Here is a 20,762-nt window from a genome sequence, read left to right as displayed (position 1 = left end):
GCCTCAGATATCACATTGCTAAACTGACACTCCAGATACTCTGTCTTTGTCCTACTTAACTTGAAACATTTTGATTACAGGGCCTCTATCCACACTTCCAGCCTAGCATTAACTCCACTATGTGTCTCGTCAATCATTACTATGTCATCTGCGAATAACATAAATCACGACACCTCCTCTTGAATATGTTGTGTCGATTTTTCCATCACTAAGGCAAATAGGAACGGGCTAAGGGCTGATCCCTGATGCAACCCCACCTCGACTGGGAAGTGCTCCGAGTTACTTCTCATTGTCCTAACCCGGGTTTTGGCTCCATTGCATATGTCCTAGATAGCCCTAATATAGGCCGCAGGTACACCTCTAGACTCCAAGCATCTCCACAAAACCTCCCTTAGAACTTTATCATATGCCTTTTCTAGATCGATAAACACCTTGTGCAAGTCCCTCTTCTTGTCCCTATATTGCTCTAGCAATCTCCTTACAAGATGCATGGTTTCTGAAGTTGAACGCCCCGACATGAATCCGAATTGATTCTTAGAGTTAGACACACTCTTTCTCATCCGCAATTCGACCACTTTCTCCCAAACTTTCATAGTATGGCTTAAAAGCTTGATACCTCTATAGTTATTGCAAACCTGAATATCACACTTGTTCTTGTACAGCGGCACCATCGTACTCCACCTCCACTCCTCGGGCATTCCAACCATCCTAAATATGGCATTAAACAATATAGCCAGCCATTCCATATTTGCATCTCATGCGGTCTTCCAAAAGTTCACCGGAATCTCATATGGCCTGGTCGCTCTCCCCTTCCGCTAACGCCGTATAGGCAGTCTTCTTGGCTTACTTTTACTTAGACCTCCTGATTTGACCACGAACTCCTTTATGACTATGTGACGATTAACAGTTAAAAAGTACTATATATATGAAAGTTGATTTTCAAATTTCTTAACCCACACACCTAAAAGAGAGTACAATCATGCTCTTTGAAACATCAACGTCCCAAAGGTAGAGATTATCAAATAGCCAAGTCCCATGAAATAATTAAGACCAGGAATAATTTAGATTCAATTTATAACCCGTGTCGAATTTAGAAAAGTTTTGAGGGGGGCCTTTAATTTTAGTTAGGTAAATACGATACAAAAGAGCATTGCAAATTGAATATTTTAGGAAATTCTTGATGGGCCAAAGGACTAAGACAGACTACACAGGTACAAACAGTATATATATAGAACACTCTTTAAAATAATTGACAGGACAGAATGTATATAGTGGACTACTAGTAGTACAAAATAACATGGAGTAGTAAATAATAAGAAAAGAAGAAGAGGTTTACTGGATCTCTTAAATAAAAAATCTTGGTTAGCCAGTAACTGAAAACAGTGTAAGATAAATTTTAAAAAATTATAAAATACTACTACATGAATTTAAGTTATATATATTATCAGTGCAAAAAATATATATATCCAGTTTGACATGTTACAGCAAATAATTTATACTATTACTTTAAAAGTTATAAATCCCGCATCTTAATAAAATATACCTATAGATATTTTCTAGTTCAGTGACAGAGCCAATAATTAAACAAATGATATTCAAATATAAAAAATCAAATATACAAAAAAATTAAAAAGAATGCAACACGTAACTAGATATTCTAGCTCCCTGATAATATATAGAGTTATTAATGAGAACAACGCATATACTATTTAAACTCAAATAGTTTTGAACATGGGCCTATAAATACTCCCTATTTCTCTATTCATCATAAAGACTTAAAAGAGACTTTGCTATTCTGTTCTCATTCATTCCCCAAAATCCTTCTTCTACTTCTACTTCTTTTCATTCCATTTGGTCCAATCAATCATCATTCACACAACATATTATATACAAATATATATACAGAGATAGTGAGAGAGAGAGAGAGATCTAAAATAAGTCCAAGAGAAAAATGGAAGAAGAGAGAACATCAAAGTTTAAGAGAATTTGTGTTTTTTGTGGTAGTAGTTCTGGAAAAAAACCTAGTTATCAAGAAGCTGCTACTGAATTAGGAAAAACACTGGTGAAAAACTTAAATTTTTCTTTCATTTTTTTGTTTTGTTTTCTTATTGTTATTATTCAACTTCCTCTCTTTTTGTTCATTTTTTGGTTTCAAGAATCAGAAAGTTTTGTGCTTTTTATGGAAAAAATCGGATATTTTTTTTTAATGTAAGCTGAAATATGCTTGAAATCAAGAACCCCATTTCGAGTTTTGAGTTTCTATTCACTTTTTTCATGATTCTATAAAAAACATTGAACATGGTTTTTTTTTTTTTTTTCTATTCATTAGTATGTCTTTATGTTCATATTGACAGAATATGAGTTTCAGTACATTATGTGTTTCTTCTTCTTCACTTTTTGTTCATTCTCTAGTTTTCAAGAATCAGAAAGTTTTGTGCTTTACATAAAAAAAAAAAAACTGCTCATTTAAAAAAAAAAAATAGTGTTAGCAAATGTATGCTTAAAAATGCATGAAATCAAGAACCCCACTTCGAGTAATTTTGAGTTTCTGTTCACTTTTTTCATGATTCTTACAAAATTTCCAACGTGGTTTTTTGAAATTCTCAATGGATTTGATTTTCATATTTCCTTGTTTGAAAAACAGAACTTTCAATGTAGGGTTTATCTTATGTTTGGCATGACAGAGAAAGATAAGTAAAACAAAACAAATAGTGTGTGTGTGTGTGTGTGTTCTGTGGTGGAAGTATTTTTGCTAGCTGTAACATGCCTGTCAGTTGAGCAGTCTTCTTGCATGATCTTTGTTATTGGGGTCACTCCATATGGCAAAAAAAAAGTTTTTTTTTTTGTGTGTATTTTTGCCATTACATTAGGAACCAAACGTGCCATGTTGATATCGTTCTAAGTTTACCCAAGCTCCTTTACTTTTGGTCTCATGAAATATGCATATGTAAGTTTTTGATTTTGATATAAACTATGCATATTGGATAGAAGCAAATACTAGCTCTATTGTTATACCTTTTGCAGATTATGTTGAGTTTCATGCTTGTTTTCTTTGTTGTGTGTGTAAATGTTGTGTTAGTAGTAGTTGTATTTTTTATTTTTTTTTGGGAAATGGTGATGGGGTTGTGAAATGGTGAAATGGGTTGCTGACACGTGTAATGGTTCTTGATTTTATCGGTATGTGTTTGAAGGTGGAGAAAGGGATTGATTTGGTTTATGGAGGAGGAAGCGTGGGTCTGATGGGTCTTGTTTCTCAGGCAGTTCATGATGGTGGGCGCCATGTTCTAGGGTAATTCCCTCTTTTCTCTATATATATACATACAATATACTACATATATACACTCTTTCTCTCTCTATCGCACTCTCTCTCTTTCTGTAACATACACACATACAGAGGTAAAAGGTGTTGATGTTGAAGTCTGTCAAGACAAGCATCATTTTAACCTCATAATTTTAATCTTTTGTTGGATCTTACTAATGGGGTTGGTCTAAAATTAGAAAGTACTAACATGCTCACACTTATCCTCAATTCAGTTTAGGTAACTTAGTTTGAATTGACACGGTCTGTAAGAGATAAAGACTTCTTAATTTATGGTCTTTGAGAAGTTAGTGATATTTGTATGGCTGTAAAAAAAATTTGAAGCTTGTACTTTTAAACAAGTCATATTATTTATAAAAGCTATTTATTAGTGAAATATAATAATGTGCCAGATTTTTTTGGAGCGAATTAATAAAAGAATAATGTTGGACAAAGTGGAACGGAGGATATAATATTTTAAAGTTTAAGACTTGAAACCATGCAAGGTTCTCAGTTCTCAATGAAATGTGTTCTTGTATACTACCTCAAAGGCAAACATCATTGGATCAACTGCGGCTGGTTTCTTGATAATTAAAGTGTGTGTTGTGCTACTCCTTTTTTGGGCCTTTTAGCACACAGTAAAAAATAACTAATCCTTTTGTTCTACTGATAGTGAACAGCCTGCTTAACATGTGAAAAGTACTCTGTTAATCTGTTTTTGACAGTAACAAGAAATCCTCCAAAAGTGTCTTTTGTGGTATGGACGTAATCCATTTTGGTCAGTGGGAATGTCTGTCATACTGGAAAGCAAAGGAAAAAGGGGAGTGTTAAAGTTAGAAGCCTTTTAGGCACTGATTGAAGCATTTTCAAATCTTGATAAGGTGGACGGTTTACACATTTTGCTTTGCTTAGCACAAAAGACAGTCTCTATCTCATTTCTTAACCCCACGAATATGTTTCAGTACCTTCTAAAAATATCGTCACACACGTGTGACGTGTCGCATTCTCCAGAAATTTATTATTTTTGGAGGATCGGACACACATACATTGGCATTTTTGAAGATTTTGAGCAACATAGCCCTATAATAAATATGTGCAAAGCTTTCTTGTGATATTATAATACTGTCATTAATCTATTTTATGGGTTTTTTTTTTCAACTTGCAGAGTGATTCCAAGGACTCTGATGCCTAGAGAGGTAGAACTATTCATATTAAACTTTGAAATCATAGCGTTTTTATTCTTTTGAATGTTTTGCTGGATTAATGCATGACTTATGAGACATAATGTCAACCTATTTAACAATTATTGAGCTACGCTTCTTCCTCAATTATTCCTTTACCTTGTCATACAAATTGTACTCAGGAATTATGTTGTTCTGACTTTTCAAAAATGTCATCCTATTTGTGTCGGACCAACACGCACCTATCAACATTTTTGAAAAGTCCGAGCAACATAGCTAAGCTATCTTGAGTCGCTTAGGTCTAAGTAATATTGCAAATTGCTAACAGATAACGGGTGAAACTATCGGAGAAGTGAGAGCAGTTTCTGGCATGCATCAAAGGAAGGCTGAAATGGCCAGGCAAGCTGATGCCTTCATTGCCCTTCCTGGTACTTCATTAACACTAAGACTTATATTTGAACGTTCTGTTGCTTGAACTCTTTAAAAATGTCCCAAGTGCGTCTCGGATCCTCCAAAAATGGTGTATTTTGGAGGATCAAATACGACCGCGGAAATCTTTTTGGAGAGTCCAAGCAACATAGCCTGAATGCCAAGCTTTAGCATGCTCCAAAAATCTGATTTCGTATATCCTAATTTCTATTTTTTCTCGATTTTAAAGGTGGTTATGGGACCCTTGAAGAACTTCTTGAAGTCATCACATGGGCTCAGCTTGGAATCCACCGTAAACCTGTGAGAAATCTGCCCTTAGTTCATAATCCTGAAAAAATATACTGTGCATAATCCTGAAAAAATGGAAGCAGGCCTTTATCTAAGGGTTCTGGATTAGGGTTTCAACCACTGTACCCCGTCACTGTGTGTCAGTTCTTGGTTCATATTTCAATATATTCAGCAATTCAAATAAATTTTTGATCTAGGCTAAGAGTTACGGCTTCGTGCTTACGCCATGGCATGAAAAACATGATTAAGTGTATGACAATTAGTACTTAATGATGGAATGTTTAAGGCAAAGTCTTCAAATGGATTTCAAAAGTAATTAAGAATTTGGTGAAAACTTTCTTTCTAAAGTTGTGGTCATAGTATGAAATTTGTACCTTTTGACCAAAATCATTCCTTCATGCAATCATTCTCCAAAGGGAAAAATAGAAACTCTTCTCAACAAAAAAGTGTCTAGTCATTTTCATCTTTCTTTCTTTTAGGCCATTTCAAACTTTCAACATTTCAACTCCTATGCCTTTATTTTTAAATATACTTGAGAATTCTCTCATCCACATCTTGACATTTTGTGTCATCTTGTATCTCAACATAATAGCCTTGTTTTCACATTCTTAAGTACCTATATAAATAGAATTATTCTTTCTGAGATTTTGTTCCTTTTCAAGTCAACAATCCGTATCAAAATTAAGAATGAGATTAGGTAAGCATCAAAGCACGTGGTCCTTAATATCTGGTTCACATGGAAAGATAATACATGGTTTGTGAGTTCTAATCTCAAATAATCATTAATCATGCTTTATGATCCCCGTTTGAATGGCAAGAAAATGAGCTTAAAAATATGACCATTCGAATAAGTGGGTCTTAGTCAAAAGAAGGGTTTTTTTTTTTTTTTGCTTTGCTATTAGGATATGATCGAACTACTAATTTAGAGAATGTAGTTGACTCGGTTCTGCATATATTATTTATACATATTAAATGATTTCTTTACATAAATATAAAGTTTTAGCCGGTTGTGTCGAATACGTAACTAGAATTGTAGCTTCGTCTAATGCTTATATAACATTAAAACTTCTCAACTCAATATAGAGTTTTTGTTAGGGGTTAAGCTCAATTGGCAAAGGTTGATTATGGGTAAACTAAATTCAGTATTTAAGTGGTGACCGCTAAAGGGGCGAGCCCATCATCCCCATGTTTTGAAGGTGGTTGTTCCAAAGAGTTTGCTCTAAATGGATTTCGTGGTCATCAAAAACCATTCCTATTGAGTTTTGTTGAACTTGTAACTAGAACTATAGCTCCGTACATGACTATAAAACTATTCGAAAAGGTGGAAAATCTAAGTCAAAAGACGGGTGTTTTTAAATTTTCTTTGTTATTATAATTAACTAGTATAACTACTAACCTATGATTTAATTTAATGTAATGATAATATTTGCAGGTGGGGCTGTTGAATGTAGAGGGTTACTATAATTCGTTGTTGAGTTTCCTTGATAAGGCCGTAGATGAAGGCTTTATTTCTCCAACAGCACGTCGCATTATCGTGTCTGCTCCGACAGCCCAACAATTAGTCAGAGAGCTTGAGGTAATTAATTCATGAATTAAGCACTATGTTTTATTATAGTACTTCTAAGTATTAGACTAATTTTTGTCTCATTGTTTTTAGTATAATATAAACATTTATAACACTTTAGGAATTTTAAACTAGTTTAGGTTTGGAATTTATGTAGTTCAAACTTGCAAAAGGTTTACTCTTAGTCTTAGAGTTGCCTTTTGCCTTTTTCTTTCTTTTGTTGTTGGTAAGATGCTATGTGTCTTACTTTTTGTCTCATTGTTTTTAGTACTATGTTTATTATAGTACTAAGTATTAGACTAATTTTTGTCTCATTGTTTTTAGTAAAATAAACATTCGTAACTTTCAAGGTATTTGAAACTAGTTTAGGTATGGAATTTATGTAGTTCAAACTTGCAAAAGGTTTACTCTTTAGTCTTTGTTGCCTTTTTTTCCTAGTTTGGTTGGTAAATAATGATATGTGTCCCACTTGGATAAAACTTTTCATGCTTTATTGAAAATTTTGTCTTAAATAGTAGTACTTGTGTACTTTTGATCAAACAATGACTGAAAAAAAAGTTTTTTTTGGTTGATTTGTTCAACTTAAGTCGCTTTAATAGCAGCTGACATGTTCAACTTAAGTCGCTTTACACTTTCCCACTATGTTTAAAAATTCTTATCATTGTCAAATATTTCCTGTCCTAATATATATAATATACTTTTCTTTTTAGTATATTTCAAAAATAATGTTGCGTTACTAACTTTATGTAAAAAAAATCTCGTTTTACTCTTAATAAAGTAATTTATAGTCATTTAAATATTTATAGCTCGATTTAGATAACTTTATTTCAAATGTCCTTTATCCTTCTTAAGTGTGAAAGTTTTTTTTTTTTTTTTTGTGGAGATTTTAATCTAACATATTATTTTTGCTTAAATCTTCTTCTAATAGGAACATGTACCAGAGACAGATGAAATCACATCAAACTTGATATGGGAGGAAGAAGTTCAAAGATATAATTACACGACTACTGAATCTGCAGTTCCTACGTAAAAAAAACAATATGCTTTTCTGTGGGATTTAGGTATTTTGGTATATAAGTATTATATATGGTATACAATGTTGAACTGTAGGTTTTGTCACGGTAAAATGTTTTTGTGGGTTTTAATGTTGCAACATACTTACCTGGAAAGCGAAAAAAAGAAGGAAAATTATCAGTTCAAGTTTTAGGTCCGGTTTGTTGAAGCATTTTTATGATTTATAGTGTATGTTTATTAGTGTGTCCCTTTTTGGAGAGGCAATTGACTTGCTTTGAATGTACCCCATTAACATGCTTATATATATAGATAGAAAAAAATACAAGATCATTCTCTCTCTCTCTCTTACAAGTTCACATAGAAGCAATATTATTTTTGGACATTTTCCGAAATGTACGTTGAATCAATAATTATATTAAAAAAGAACCATTTGCCTGAAAAAACTCCATTAAAATTAGTGTTCAGACAAAACTCGCATTAAGATGCTTTTGTACAAGTTTCTGCGGGCAAAAATTTGTACACCCACATGTAACCAAATCTCTAAAACATTGACTTGATTAAAAGTTCTAGTAAGACAACAATTATTAGATGCTGCAATTTATTTTTACTTTTCTATCTGCACTTCTCGCGTTATATTATGAATTTGAAAATGATCTTTTGTAAGGTAAGTTGAAACAAATGAGAAGCTTATTTTATTAGACCTGAAACTACTTTCCCTTATTAACAAACGATTCCAAATAACTAAAATGGATCGTCACGATAAGTTAAAATGCCGGAGAAAATAATCCAAAGTAAAAATAATTGTCTTGTTGGATTGGATTTTTGTCTGGTCAAAAAGGAATGTAAAAATTAATTAAACTAAAGCCTAAACTTTTGCATCTAGCATTTAGTTAACACAGAAATTTAAATATTCATACAAATAGAAAAGTTTACATAAGGATAAATTATTGCATATCAAGTGAAAAATAAGACAATTGTTTTATCTCAAAATTTTTAGTGCAATTCCGTAAATAGAAGAAAATCAAAGGAGAAACAAAGAGAATAAATGTAAATCTAAAATGCTAAGTGCAAAATAATTTGTGTTTAGTTTAAACATCATGTCGTAGAAAGGAAGATATATGTGTATCGGTGCCAAATATGAAACTTAAAATCTAATTAAACTATTACAAAGATCAAATCAGTTAGTGCACACATTGGGAGAATTTGAAGGAGTTACCATGAATATTATGAAACTAAACAACACTTCTTTCTATATATTAATCTCTTCATATCTCATTTAGAAGCCGTCACAAAAGTTAGAATTGTTGATCATTTTTCCTTGGGGACTTTAGATTTCTTATTATCTGATTTTATTGTTCTGAATTCACTTTTGCAAGTCCCCAAAAAAACATTAATAGGAATCATTACCACAACTACGACGTATTTTTTTCAATCTCTTCTCGATTACTTAGTTCCCTTTAGTAACATGAAAGTGACCTTCATTTTTCCGCTTATTATTGTTGCCGCCTTCTTAGAAGTTAAAATTAGAGAAACACTGATGTTAATAGAAATTTAAGAATTTGGTACAAATATTGACTTTAAATCATTGTAATAGTTAGGGAAGAGATCAGAGAAAGAAGATGAAGAATAGGGGGGGGGGGGGGGGGGGGGGGGAAGAAGACATATATAGAGAGAGTGTCACGACTTAAAGTGTCAAAAAAATATGAAAGTGAATAAGATTAACAATTATTCAACTTATATGATCGAGACAAAAAAATTCAAATGAAGCATGTACATGTACATATACAACTAAATAACCAAAAAGGAATGGTGATATGAATTGTATACCTTACGAATGAGAAAAATGTGGAGAAAAAAATCGTTCAACTGAAGGCACAACAGCAAGCAAAGAAATCCTATACATAAGGCCTGAAACATGAGGAAAAAAAAGATTATTAAATTAAAGAGAACGTGAAAAAGAGGCACAAAAATGTAAAGCTGCAATTATGAAAAAAAGTAGGAGCAACCTATATTTATATATCATATAGTATTTATGGTGATATGCATTAATTCTCACATTTAATTAGTAAAGCCAAAACAACTCTTTAGTCCATTCAAACAAAAAAATTGTAAAACTAAAAGACTTTCAGGCACAAAATCAAAATTACAGAATTGAGGCATGGCAATAAAAATGACACATGAATGGACATTAGTATGTATTAATTATTAAATTAAATTGGAGATTATAATGGCTGTTGACCCATGAACGGCAAATGAGCAAAAATCAATAAGAAGTTGAAAAGGCATAGGTATTAATATGTATTAATTGCTTAGTTTAATTAGAGAATAAAAATGATTATGGTTTTGGGAAGACTTAATTAAGAATTGAAATTAATGAGACTAATTATTCAGGAAAATGTACATTTCCTTTCTTCCGTATTGTTGTCGTAGCCTTACTTCTTTTTTCTAATTCTTATTTCATACAAATTAAATAAACTAAAAATGAGGAAAGGAAGTAACATTTGTAATAATTAAGGTAATTTAATGTGAGTTATGAAGTAATTAAGAGGAGAAGTTATGAGGATGAAGAGGTGTGAGTTATGGAGATTTTAAAAAAAAAATTAAATTATGAAGAAAAAAGAAAAAGGCACAAAATGGAGAAAAAAGATAAATTGATTTTTTGGCCAGAAGTGTCACATCACTCTTTTATTGCCTAATTTTATATTATATATAGATTAATTCATATACTTTGTTATCATGGGAGGAAACACAATCTTTTATTATGAAAAGTAACCTTTTGCGAATTAGAAAAAAAAAATGGTACTTTGTGCTTGGATATATGACACCGTTATTTTTCAAAAAAAATGTCCTCTATAAGGAAGTCATTTTTCGGCATCCAATAATTAAGAAATATTTTTCAATTAAAATGAGGAAAATAATTTCTCCAATTTATGGACATTTTTTCTTTTTTTGGTAATTAAAATGGAGAATTTCAAAAATAGTTATAGTTTAAAGCGTAATTACGAAACGTAGCTACAATTTGTGTATCTATAGAATGTAACTACAATTGTGCATACAATAACTGTAGTTTAGAGTTGTATCATCACACATACAGTTGCACTGAATTAGCTGAAATCGTAGATATCAGTGCATATAGTTGCGATGGATTAGCTGAAATCGCGGGTTTCAGCTGTTAGTGTCATACTGTATCAGCTGAAAATTGCGCGAAGGAGCTGTATCAGTGTATCCATTTATGCGTGTGGATTGTGTATTTGCTACAAAACCTAAAATGTAGCTACGTTTTGTAATTTCTTGAAGCTATAGTTACGTTTTTGTAATGCAGTCTAAATCTTTTAGCCCCTGTTTGGCCATAAGAGTTATTCACTTTATTCCGATTTTTTTTTCACTTTTCTCCGGAATTAGCGTTTGGCCATGAGAATTCCGAATACAATTTCAATTTCAAAAACTCAAAAAACTTGTTTTAAAAAAAAAAACTTTTTTCACTTTTTTACAACTACCTTTCACCAAAAACTACAATTTCAAAATTATAGCCAAACATAATTCCAACTCCGTAATTCCAAAAATTGTTTTTTTTTTTTTTTTTTGATATCTATGGACAAACGGGGTCTTAGATCACGTGATTCAACAACTAGAGAGATGTTAATTTAGGAAATAAAGCATTATCAACCGCTAGATGTGATGATTGGGCCAACTAACGGTTGTTGGGCCAAGTGGGATCCAACGGACAAAAGGTAGGCCATATCCAGACAAATCACCTCGTGCTAACCAAGGTTGTAAATTCCTATTCAATTATTACTATTGCTAAATGATTAATATTTGCTTTGTGATATGCTTTGTTTGTCTTGTTATTAAAAAAATTAATTAACACGTTACTTTTTGCATTGTATTAATTCTAAAATTATCTCTATTGAAAAACCTTCGGCCTTAATCAGAGGTCGCGGGTTCGAGCTTTGGGTATGAAAAATTCTTGGTAGGGAGCGATTTTCCTGAATGGGGCAGTACAAATCCGGATATAATCGGGCTCTAATGCGGATTAATCGTGTGGGAAACTAAGAAAAAATAAACATCTTTCGGCCTATTTTATGTGTGTATATATTTTTGAAAAAACAATAAATTGGTTTTGTTTTGTGTTACGTGATAAAATAAATGTTCTCTTTTGAGAGTCTAAATATATCAAAATTCTTCGAAATTTGACTCTATTTTCATTTAAATTAATACTTCATCACAAATTCTGGTCTATTGAACACTTAAAGGTTTTCAAAAGTATTTATTAAAACCTTAGTTATGACATGACAAATAACATGATTTTTCATCCGAAACTAAGCGCTTGTAATAGCTTTAGGCTATTCTACAACAAATATTTTGAAAGCAAAATGTCCAAATTCAAAAATCACACAAGATGCCCTTGTTGGAAATAATGGTGTGATTCCTCTTATCCTCTTTTTTCTCTCACTCATTTGCAAAATTTGAACACCCCCCCCCCCCCCCCCCCCCCCCCCCCCCCCCAAAATTGGTTTAGTTTGCCTATCAAAAGTAAGTAAGAGGGTGTTTAGATTGACTTATTTTAAATGCTTATTGAATTTTAAGCTTTTTTCTACATTTTGTGGTGTTTGAGAAAGATAAAAAGTACTTTTAATTAAGCACTTACTATTAGGCATATATAAAGTACAAAAGTTGGGTATTATCCTATTTAAAACGCATATCTAAAAACAAATTACTTAATAGATCAATTTTAAAGCCAAAGTGTCTAATTTAGAGGGTCGTTGATATATTTAGCCCTAATAAAAAGAAGCTAGGAAGAATGGGAACAAATGTACAATGGATAGGAGTAGCTTTTGTTGTGGCTACCCCTAAAGTAGTGATTATACTGCCATTATCTTTTCTTTATAGAAAAACATATATGATCAATCTTTTTTAAATCTACTCTCTCCGTTTCATAATAAGTCTTATTTTATGAAATCAAGACATAAATTGACTAATTTTTTCCAATTCTACCTTTAGACAATAAAGTAACATCTAAATGTTGATTGAAAAAGCCACGTAGTAACTTGGTATTGTTGGATTCCCAAAATTAAAAAGTTTCCTTCCTGTGCATGCTCTAATCAAAAGGTAAAAGTAATTTATTTTTATTATATAGAAATAATTTAGTAAACTTCACATTACACTATTAATTTCTTAATATGCATATTTTTCACTAAAGTGACATTTATTATGGGACGGTGAGGAGTAGGCATTATTTGGATTCTTGATTCCATTCTTATCAAAGTTAAATAACCAAAAAAAGTAAAAGCAGACCAAAGGACCCTGCAATATTATATCCTTTGCTGGGATTTAGGAGGCACGATTCAAAACAAATTGAATATTTTCTAATAGCTAATCATTCCATGACATGATTTTTTCTCCTTATCTTTTTTCTTTTACTTAGAGAAATTTGAAGGAGAAAGTTCTTAAGTTCTTCAAAAATTATTTTTCACTTGTACTCTCTTGTCTTATTTATCAGTCGGAGTGTCCTTCTCGAGTTCAAAATTTGCCCTTGAAAAATTCAATTTATTTTAAATTTGTTCTGAAAGTATTCGATTTATCTTATATATAAGGCAAATGTAAGGCGAATCGAATATTCAAGGACAAAGTTAAACAGTTTTCTTTTACTCCATTAACAAAGGTCCAATATCTATGTACGCTCAAACTTAAAAGAAGGTTAAATATATTGGAAAAACAATAATATTCCATGTAATATATATTTGATAAGAATGGTGATTAATTATTTATGTAACCACCGAACAGAATTTCCGATCCACACTTCATTTTCAAACATTCTAATTTTTTTATTTTTAACAGTTAAAAAAAGATTTCGATGATTAGATACATATACTAAGCTTTTAATAATGCTTTCCTTACTCTTAGGAGTAAATCATGTGACACTTCTATTTAAACATATATAATGGTCACAAGACTAATATACGTAATGCTGAGACAAATCTCATTTCCATTATATTTATACTTAATTTAGTCATTGCTTTAGAATCATTTAGTAGTTGTTGGTTCCCCAAGTTGTCTCCATTTTTTTTTTATATTTAAAATTGATCCATAATTAAGTTCGAAATCTTATGGTAACGTGGCAGCAAACATGTCAGTTTCATTTTCTTTAACCAAATCTACAAACTAATATTATTAAATAATAAAGAAATCGTTACTGTTCTCAGCATAGTTTAGGTCGTAGATGCTTCATCAACCGTTTTAGAAATCAATCATATTAATACATATTAAAAATATTTAAGTTATATGCATTGACAGTATAGATTATATACTATCAATATATTTTAACTTGTGATTGCAAGTTAGTTTTTAATTTTAACACGTTACCAATGAATGTAGATTATAATTTAAATTTACTTATAATTACTTATAAGTGATCTGATTATACAAATAATTTTTGTTCGGCAACTTTTACTATATAATGATTAAATATTTAATCATTTTGATAATAGAAAGGGAATTAGACAATTGGTCAACATAATAATGACCACAATGGGCGGGGTATACATGTGAGTCACATCAAAGTATCTGTTGGATCTTTTGTTTATGCAGACTAAGATCTTATTCAGACAATTTGAATCTTATGGCTTGCTAATTGAGGGTTTAAGTTTTAATCATCATCTTCTTATAAAAAAGATAAATTTTAAACAATTTGATCTTGTTCAGATATACGTCAATGATAAGCAAATGAATAATGTGATGCCACATGGTAGGGGCATTAAATATCTTATATGATAAGATACAATAACTTTTTTTTCTATTTATTTTGTATAACTATAATTCTAATTGTTCCTTCTTAATTATTGGCTATTTCACTGCAAATTTATTATTTTTCTCTTCCGCTTTCTTTAAACGTTAAATACTAAATAGTTTTGAAACAATAATTAAAACTTAACTAATGGTCCAAAAAATGATTAATTGCCAAATTCTCCCAGAAATACGAGCGAAGTGCACAAATAGCCAATTTCAACATCCTATTTAAGTCATATATAGTTTGTTCCTAAATTTTTGTAATAGCCGATTTTAAATTGACTTCAAAATGCACGAATCTGAAGTTCAGACATACGGGTCTGAAGTTTGGCATGATAAAAAGCCTAACTTCAAAAAATTTAGGAGCAAGCAACTCCATGCATTTTTGCATAAAGTTCATTTCATAATAAAGCCTAACTTTAGATTTGGGAGCAAGCAACTTCATACATTTTTGCATAAAGTTCATTTCAAAAATAACTAAACTTCGGCCTTTTTTGCATGAAGTTCAAGCCATATATGATTTACCTCAGCCATTTTCATAGTTAGTTTGGCCCTAGGACTCTGAATCAAGTCAAACAAATTGAAACAGAGGGAGTACATCTTCTTTCATATTCCTCGCGAGTCTTGGCACAAATGACTAATTTCAAAGATTGTAGTAGAATTTTGAATTCTTGGTTGAGAATTATACTCGAGCCATCCTTTTATACGATGTCAGTACTATCGATTTATGATCTTAGTACAGAAAATGTTTCAATTGAGAATTCTTGGTTTGATATTTGCTGCCCTTATGATATCTAGCTTCATTGACTTGTTGCTACGCTTCCACCAGGCTAGGGATACTTCATCTGTGTTCTCCTCAACATATTGCAATGCCAATCGCAAAGAGACCACGATCTAAGCAGCAGATTTGTCTAATGACATTATGATACTGGTGCCCCGATATGTTATTTACTTGAAGTGTTCTCAATGTTTCATCAACACTTCGACCAATTCAAAGATTATTAATGGTGGAGTGTTGAATAAATCCTTCCTTGTCAATGATAAAAAGTCCTCTCAATGCAATTCCCTGAAACAACATTAGAATAATCAGGGAGATGATTCCAATTAATGATAAGGCTTTTTTACCTAGCTACACTGAGTATTTTCCGACAATTCACACCCCCTGAATATATGTGGCCTGCCATTGAACTCAAGTCCACATGCATGGCATGTTCGTTTTCGGACTCGATAATAGTATAGCCAAGGAAGAAATTAGTGAGGCCTATTTATGAATCAAAACAGATAATACGCGTCATAAGTATGAGTCATGACATAAAACTTTGAATTGTGTCTATTAGAACCTTAATTCTGATAAGAGGGGTAGTTTGTGTCGTCTCTCACCCTAAAATAGTGATTATAGTATCAATATCTTTTTTGAAAACAAATATTTTGATCAATTCGTTTTAAAAATCTAGGCATTGTTTGGATTCTTGATACCAAAAAAAAAAAAAAAGACTAAAGGACCCTGCAATATTATACCCTTTGTTGGGACTTAGGAGGCACGATTCAACACAATTAATTGGTTATCTCCAAATTGTCAAAAAAAAAAAAAAAAAAAAAAAAAAAAAATTGGCTATCTCCAACAGCCAATGATTCCATGTTATGTGACATTAATCTCTCTTTCTTCTTTTACCTCTCTTTTTTTTCTTTTTTTCTTTTTTTCTTTTCTTCTTAAACTTTTACTAAGAGAACTTCGAAGGGGAGAGTTCTTAAGTTTTTGAAAAAGTTGTTGATGTTTATATGGATCGACCGTAGAAGAAAATATATTACTATTCATTTCGATTAAGCCTCCTTCCAATTACTTTGGAAGTTTTTATTGTTACGTATACGGTATATCTCCTTGTTAATCTTTCAGTGGCCACCTCCTTCAGAGGTTATTTTTTGGCACAAAAGTACCCTTATTTTAACATTTTAACTGTTTCGGGTAAAAGAAAATTGAAAAAATAAAGAATTCAATGATTAGAGATATATGATGCGCTTTTTTTATGCTCTCCTTACATTTAGGAGTATATCATGTGACAATTCTGTGTAAATATATATAATAGCGCAATGTCGAGACAAATCTCATTTTCAATATTTTTATACTTAATGTAGTCATTGCTTTAGAATCATTTAGTAGGTGTTGGTTCCCCAAATTATCTCCATTAGTACTATTATATTAATAATTGATCCATAAATAAGTTCAAAATTTTATGGTACATATATGCATTAATTCCAGACCCCAAGATGTGAGATTTCACTGGGCTGTTGTTGTTGTATATATGCATTAATTAATGCATAATTAGTGCATGTAACTAGCGTTGGTTTATTACCGGAAGTCGGGACAGCAAACAATTTTGCCTCTTTTTCTTTGAGCAAATCTTCCAACTAAGATCGCAACAAAAATTATATGTTTGTTTATTAATTTTATAATGAAATCGTTATTGTTCTCGTCATAGTTTAGATCGTTTCATAATTTGGACAAAGAGAACTTCATAGTGGATCATTTCAATATTAGAAAAGATTTAAGTTGACAGTGTAAGTTACATACCGTTTATATATTTGAACAATTGCGGATTATTTATCATTTTTTAATGCTTATAATTATCTATAAGCAATTTGATTATAGCACCTAAGGATATGGCCTATGATCAATGAAGTAAATTGAGGTCCGTAAGATTTCAGGTTCAAATTTCATGATGGCAAAAACATTCAGGGATCGTGGTTAAGTGCTATGTTATTCATGCATAAATAATAGTACCATGTTTGGTAGAATTTTTTTTGCTATGTATAAAAATCAATACACCTAGTACGGTGTTAGGTTTGCAATTTAGAAATCCGCATATCTTATGTATAAATTATGAAAGAATTACTCCTTCCGTTCACTTTTACTTGTCCACTTGTGACTTTGCACGCCCCTTAAGATTTAATAAATGAACTATGTATTTTACTATAATACCCATATTAATTGGTGTGTAATCTGATTTGACTTGGTGAATTATTTGAAAATGAGTAATTAATGTTAAGTGTTTAACAAAAAAAAAAGGTCTTTCCTTAATATGCTAAAGTGGACAAATAAAAATAAAAATTTAGTTTTAGTATAATGAACAAGTAAAAGTGAACAGATAAAGTATATATTCTTTTATGCAGAATTGAAGATAAAATAACTAATAATGACTAAATAAAATCCTATTTAAAATAATACATATAATATTTGCATAACTCTAATCGGCAAACAAACGACCCCAAAATAATTTTTTCTCAACTCAATTTCTTCTCATTTTGATAGGAGTAGGGAAATTGGACGGTTGGTCAACGTAATAATGACCATGATGGGTGGGTATACATGTGAGTCACTTCAATGTATCTTTTGTAATCCACACTTAAGATACGGCTTGCTATTTGAGGGATCTTATTAATCCTCCTCTTATAAATAAAAGTCAAACAATTTGATATTACTTGGATCACATCAATGACAAGCAGGTGAATTATGTGATGCCATATGTTAACAGCATTAAAAATCTCACATGACAAGATATGAATGTATCTTTTTCTATTTAGTTGGTATTCTTTTGCATTTCTGCAAATGCTAGTTAAATATCTTATTTGTTTGCATTTAATGAAGGTCTGAATTTGAATTTGAAAAGTTTAGACCTTAAGCTACTAAGTGTATTTATTTACATTAAGATCTAAACACTTATTTGGTCTGAATTGATCTTAATCATTAAGATCTTAAATAAAGTATTAATATCATTAAGAGATATCTTGTATGAATAATTTTTACTACCGACTATACCCTATCACCCACAACTACGCAGCTTAGCCCCCCCCCCCCCCCCGGTCGCACTCACCACCAGCACCACCCCACCCCCACCCCGCAACCCACTCCCCCTACCCCCTCCCTCGCTCGCCATCACCACCACCCCAACTCCCGCTCCAGCCCAACCCCCTCCCCCCTACCTACCCACCACTATCCACCCCACCCCTCAGCCCATTTACCCTACCCACCTACCTTACCCCCAACCACCCCCCACTCCTACCCTCAAACCCACCGCACCCACCCCCAAAAACCTCACCAGCACTACTACAAATATCTCCATCATTACTATTAAACATTAATGTTTCATTTTTTATCAAATAGTATTTTTATTTTATTAAATTTGAATTTATTTTCTAATATTTAGTTACTTTTTATTTAAATTGTATATTTATTATGTTTAGATAAATATATTATGCACATTCAGATGTTAAAAACAAGCGGTCTTAATCATTCAGTGTTCAGATCTAGATACAACATCTTAATTATTCAGGTGTGCATTCAGATTCAAACTTCTTAATCTTAATCGAAACAAATGAGGCCTTAATAGTTTTGAAACACTAATTAAAAGACACTGAATGGTCCAAAAAATAACTGTTTGTTCCCTAAAATACAGATGAAGTGCATAGTTAGAAAAATTTCAAGACCCCCATCTAAGCCATAGCAGGTTCCTAATTTTTGCACGTTTTATTCTCTTTTAAATCAACTTCAACGCACAAGTCTGAAGTTCAGATATACAAGCATGAAATTTGATTTGGCACAAACTCACTCAAACAATTTAGAAGCAGGCAACCTCATATATTTTGCATGAAGTTTAGGCCGTATATAGCTTAACTTCAGCAATTTTTGCATGAAGTGCACGCCATATAAACTCCGGATTTGTATGAAATTCAGGTCATATATGGCTGAGTTCACTTAATGTTGAACTTCTAAGTAATGTACGATTTTTTCTAACACTCAATGTTGAACTTCTAAGTGATATACGATTTTTTCTATCGCCGTGTGATATTTCTCGCCCAAGGGCAATATCTCATAACATAAAAAGGAAAATTATAAGCCTGGAAAAAAAAATAAGGAAGAAAAGAAGAGTAGTCCTTAACTGAGTACAAATGCAAAAATTCTTAACAAGTTGCTACTCCTTAAATGGTGCTGTGCAAATAAGCTACCCAGCACCTTGCAGATCACCTTTCCAGCCCAGCTGGATTGGGCTATTTATACCCTTCAAAAATTAGTTATATTCTCTTGGCCCAATCATAATAAACCAACCACCGTACATCACCGTCGCAGCGTCAATTGCCACCTACCTCCGTCGTGAACCTCCCCTCACCGCCACCCCCAACCCCCACGCACCAACTGTTAAATTCTTAGCAGGCGTTTGGCCATGCGATATGAAATCACGACTTCATATTTTAATTTCAAATCAGCGTTTGTTTATGCAATTTGTACAAAATTTCAACTTCAACTTGATATCAGGATTTTAAATTCCAAATTCTCTAAAAAGGTGTGATTTGAGATTCCAAATCATGATTTCAAATTATATTAAATTAAAACTTGACACGTAAGTTTATATTTTATAAAAAAAATACCCTTAAGTTGGTAGACATATTTACTAACCATTTATATCAGATATTAAAAGTTTTGCAATTTGATAGTATATTTATAACAAATTTTCTCTTACCAACTGCATTTACTTATACAACTCATGTTCAATTTTTCTTTATTATTAAACTCAAATTCGATCACTTGATGTTATATTTTTTAAAAGGCCTTCTAGTAGTGTATTAATTTACTTACGAACTATGATTTGCTCATTTGGTAAAATTGTATGGGATTTGACAAAGTTTTGATAGTTTTCACAATGTGTGGGGTTTTTATACGTATGAGAAAAAAATACAACTTAATAAATTTAAATTGCATGTCCAAATAAAACTTCAACTTCATATCATAATGATTTCATATCACGATTTGAAATTGAATTTTTTTTTAGACATGCAATTTGAATTTTTTAACTTGTATTTTTTCATAAACATAAAAACCACACAATTTGTGAAAACTACCGAAACTTCTTCAACTTTTATACAATCTTACCAAATGAACAAATCATAATTTTATAAACAAGGTATAGGAATATCCTAAGGCGCTGCATTAATAAATACATATCTCAATGATCTCGATTATATGATATTACAAAATTTTAAATATGCGTAATTTTACAAAGATCCACTATAAAAAAAATACAATAGTAGCTGTAGCATCCCCTTTGGAAGGACACCACTTACAGAACAAAAGCTCATTTCACACAAAAATATTTAATAGCGGAAAAAGGCCCATATGAAAAAAATTGAAAGTGCGGCATTTTTTTTTTTT

At 31.7% G+C, this 20,762-nt stretch overlaps 1 protein-coding gene across 1 annotated transcript; it reads left to right on the top strand.

The window, feature by feature from the left end:
* The first annotated feature begins 1,788 nt into the window (after positions 1-1,788).
* On the top strand, positions 1,789-8,068 carry LOC132629231 (cytokinin riboside 5'-monophosphate phosphoribohydrolase LOG7-like). Its single transcript, XM_060344943.1, has 7 exons — positions 1,789-2,062; positions 3,192-3,289; positions 4,464-4,494; positions 4,808-4,907; positions 5,138-5,208; positions 6,629-6,772; positions 7,689-8,068. Exons 1-7 carry the CDS (start codon positions 1,952-1,954, stop codon positions 7,788-7,790), a joined length of 657 nt encoding a protein of 218 aa, XP_060200926.1. The 5' UTR covers positions 1,789-1,951; the 3' UTR covers positions 7,791-8,068.
* The last annotated feature ends 12,694 nt before the right edge of the window (positions 8,069-20,762 follow it).

Source organism: Lycium barbarum, chromosome 2, assembly GCF_019175385.1.
Source record: "Lycium barbarum isolate Lr01 chromosome 2, ASM1917538v2, whole genome shotgun sequence".
Lineage (NCBI taxonomy): Eukaryota > Viridiplantae > Streptophyta > Magnoliopsida > Solanales > Solanaceae > Lycium > Lycium barbarum.
The sequence above is the reverse complement of the archived record's forward strand: the minus strand, read 5'-3'. Positions and strand labels throughout refer to the sequence as shown.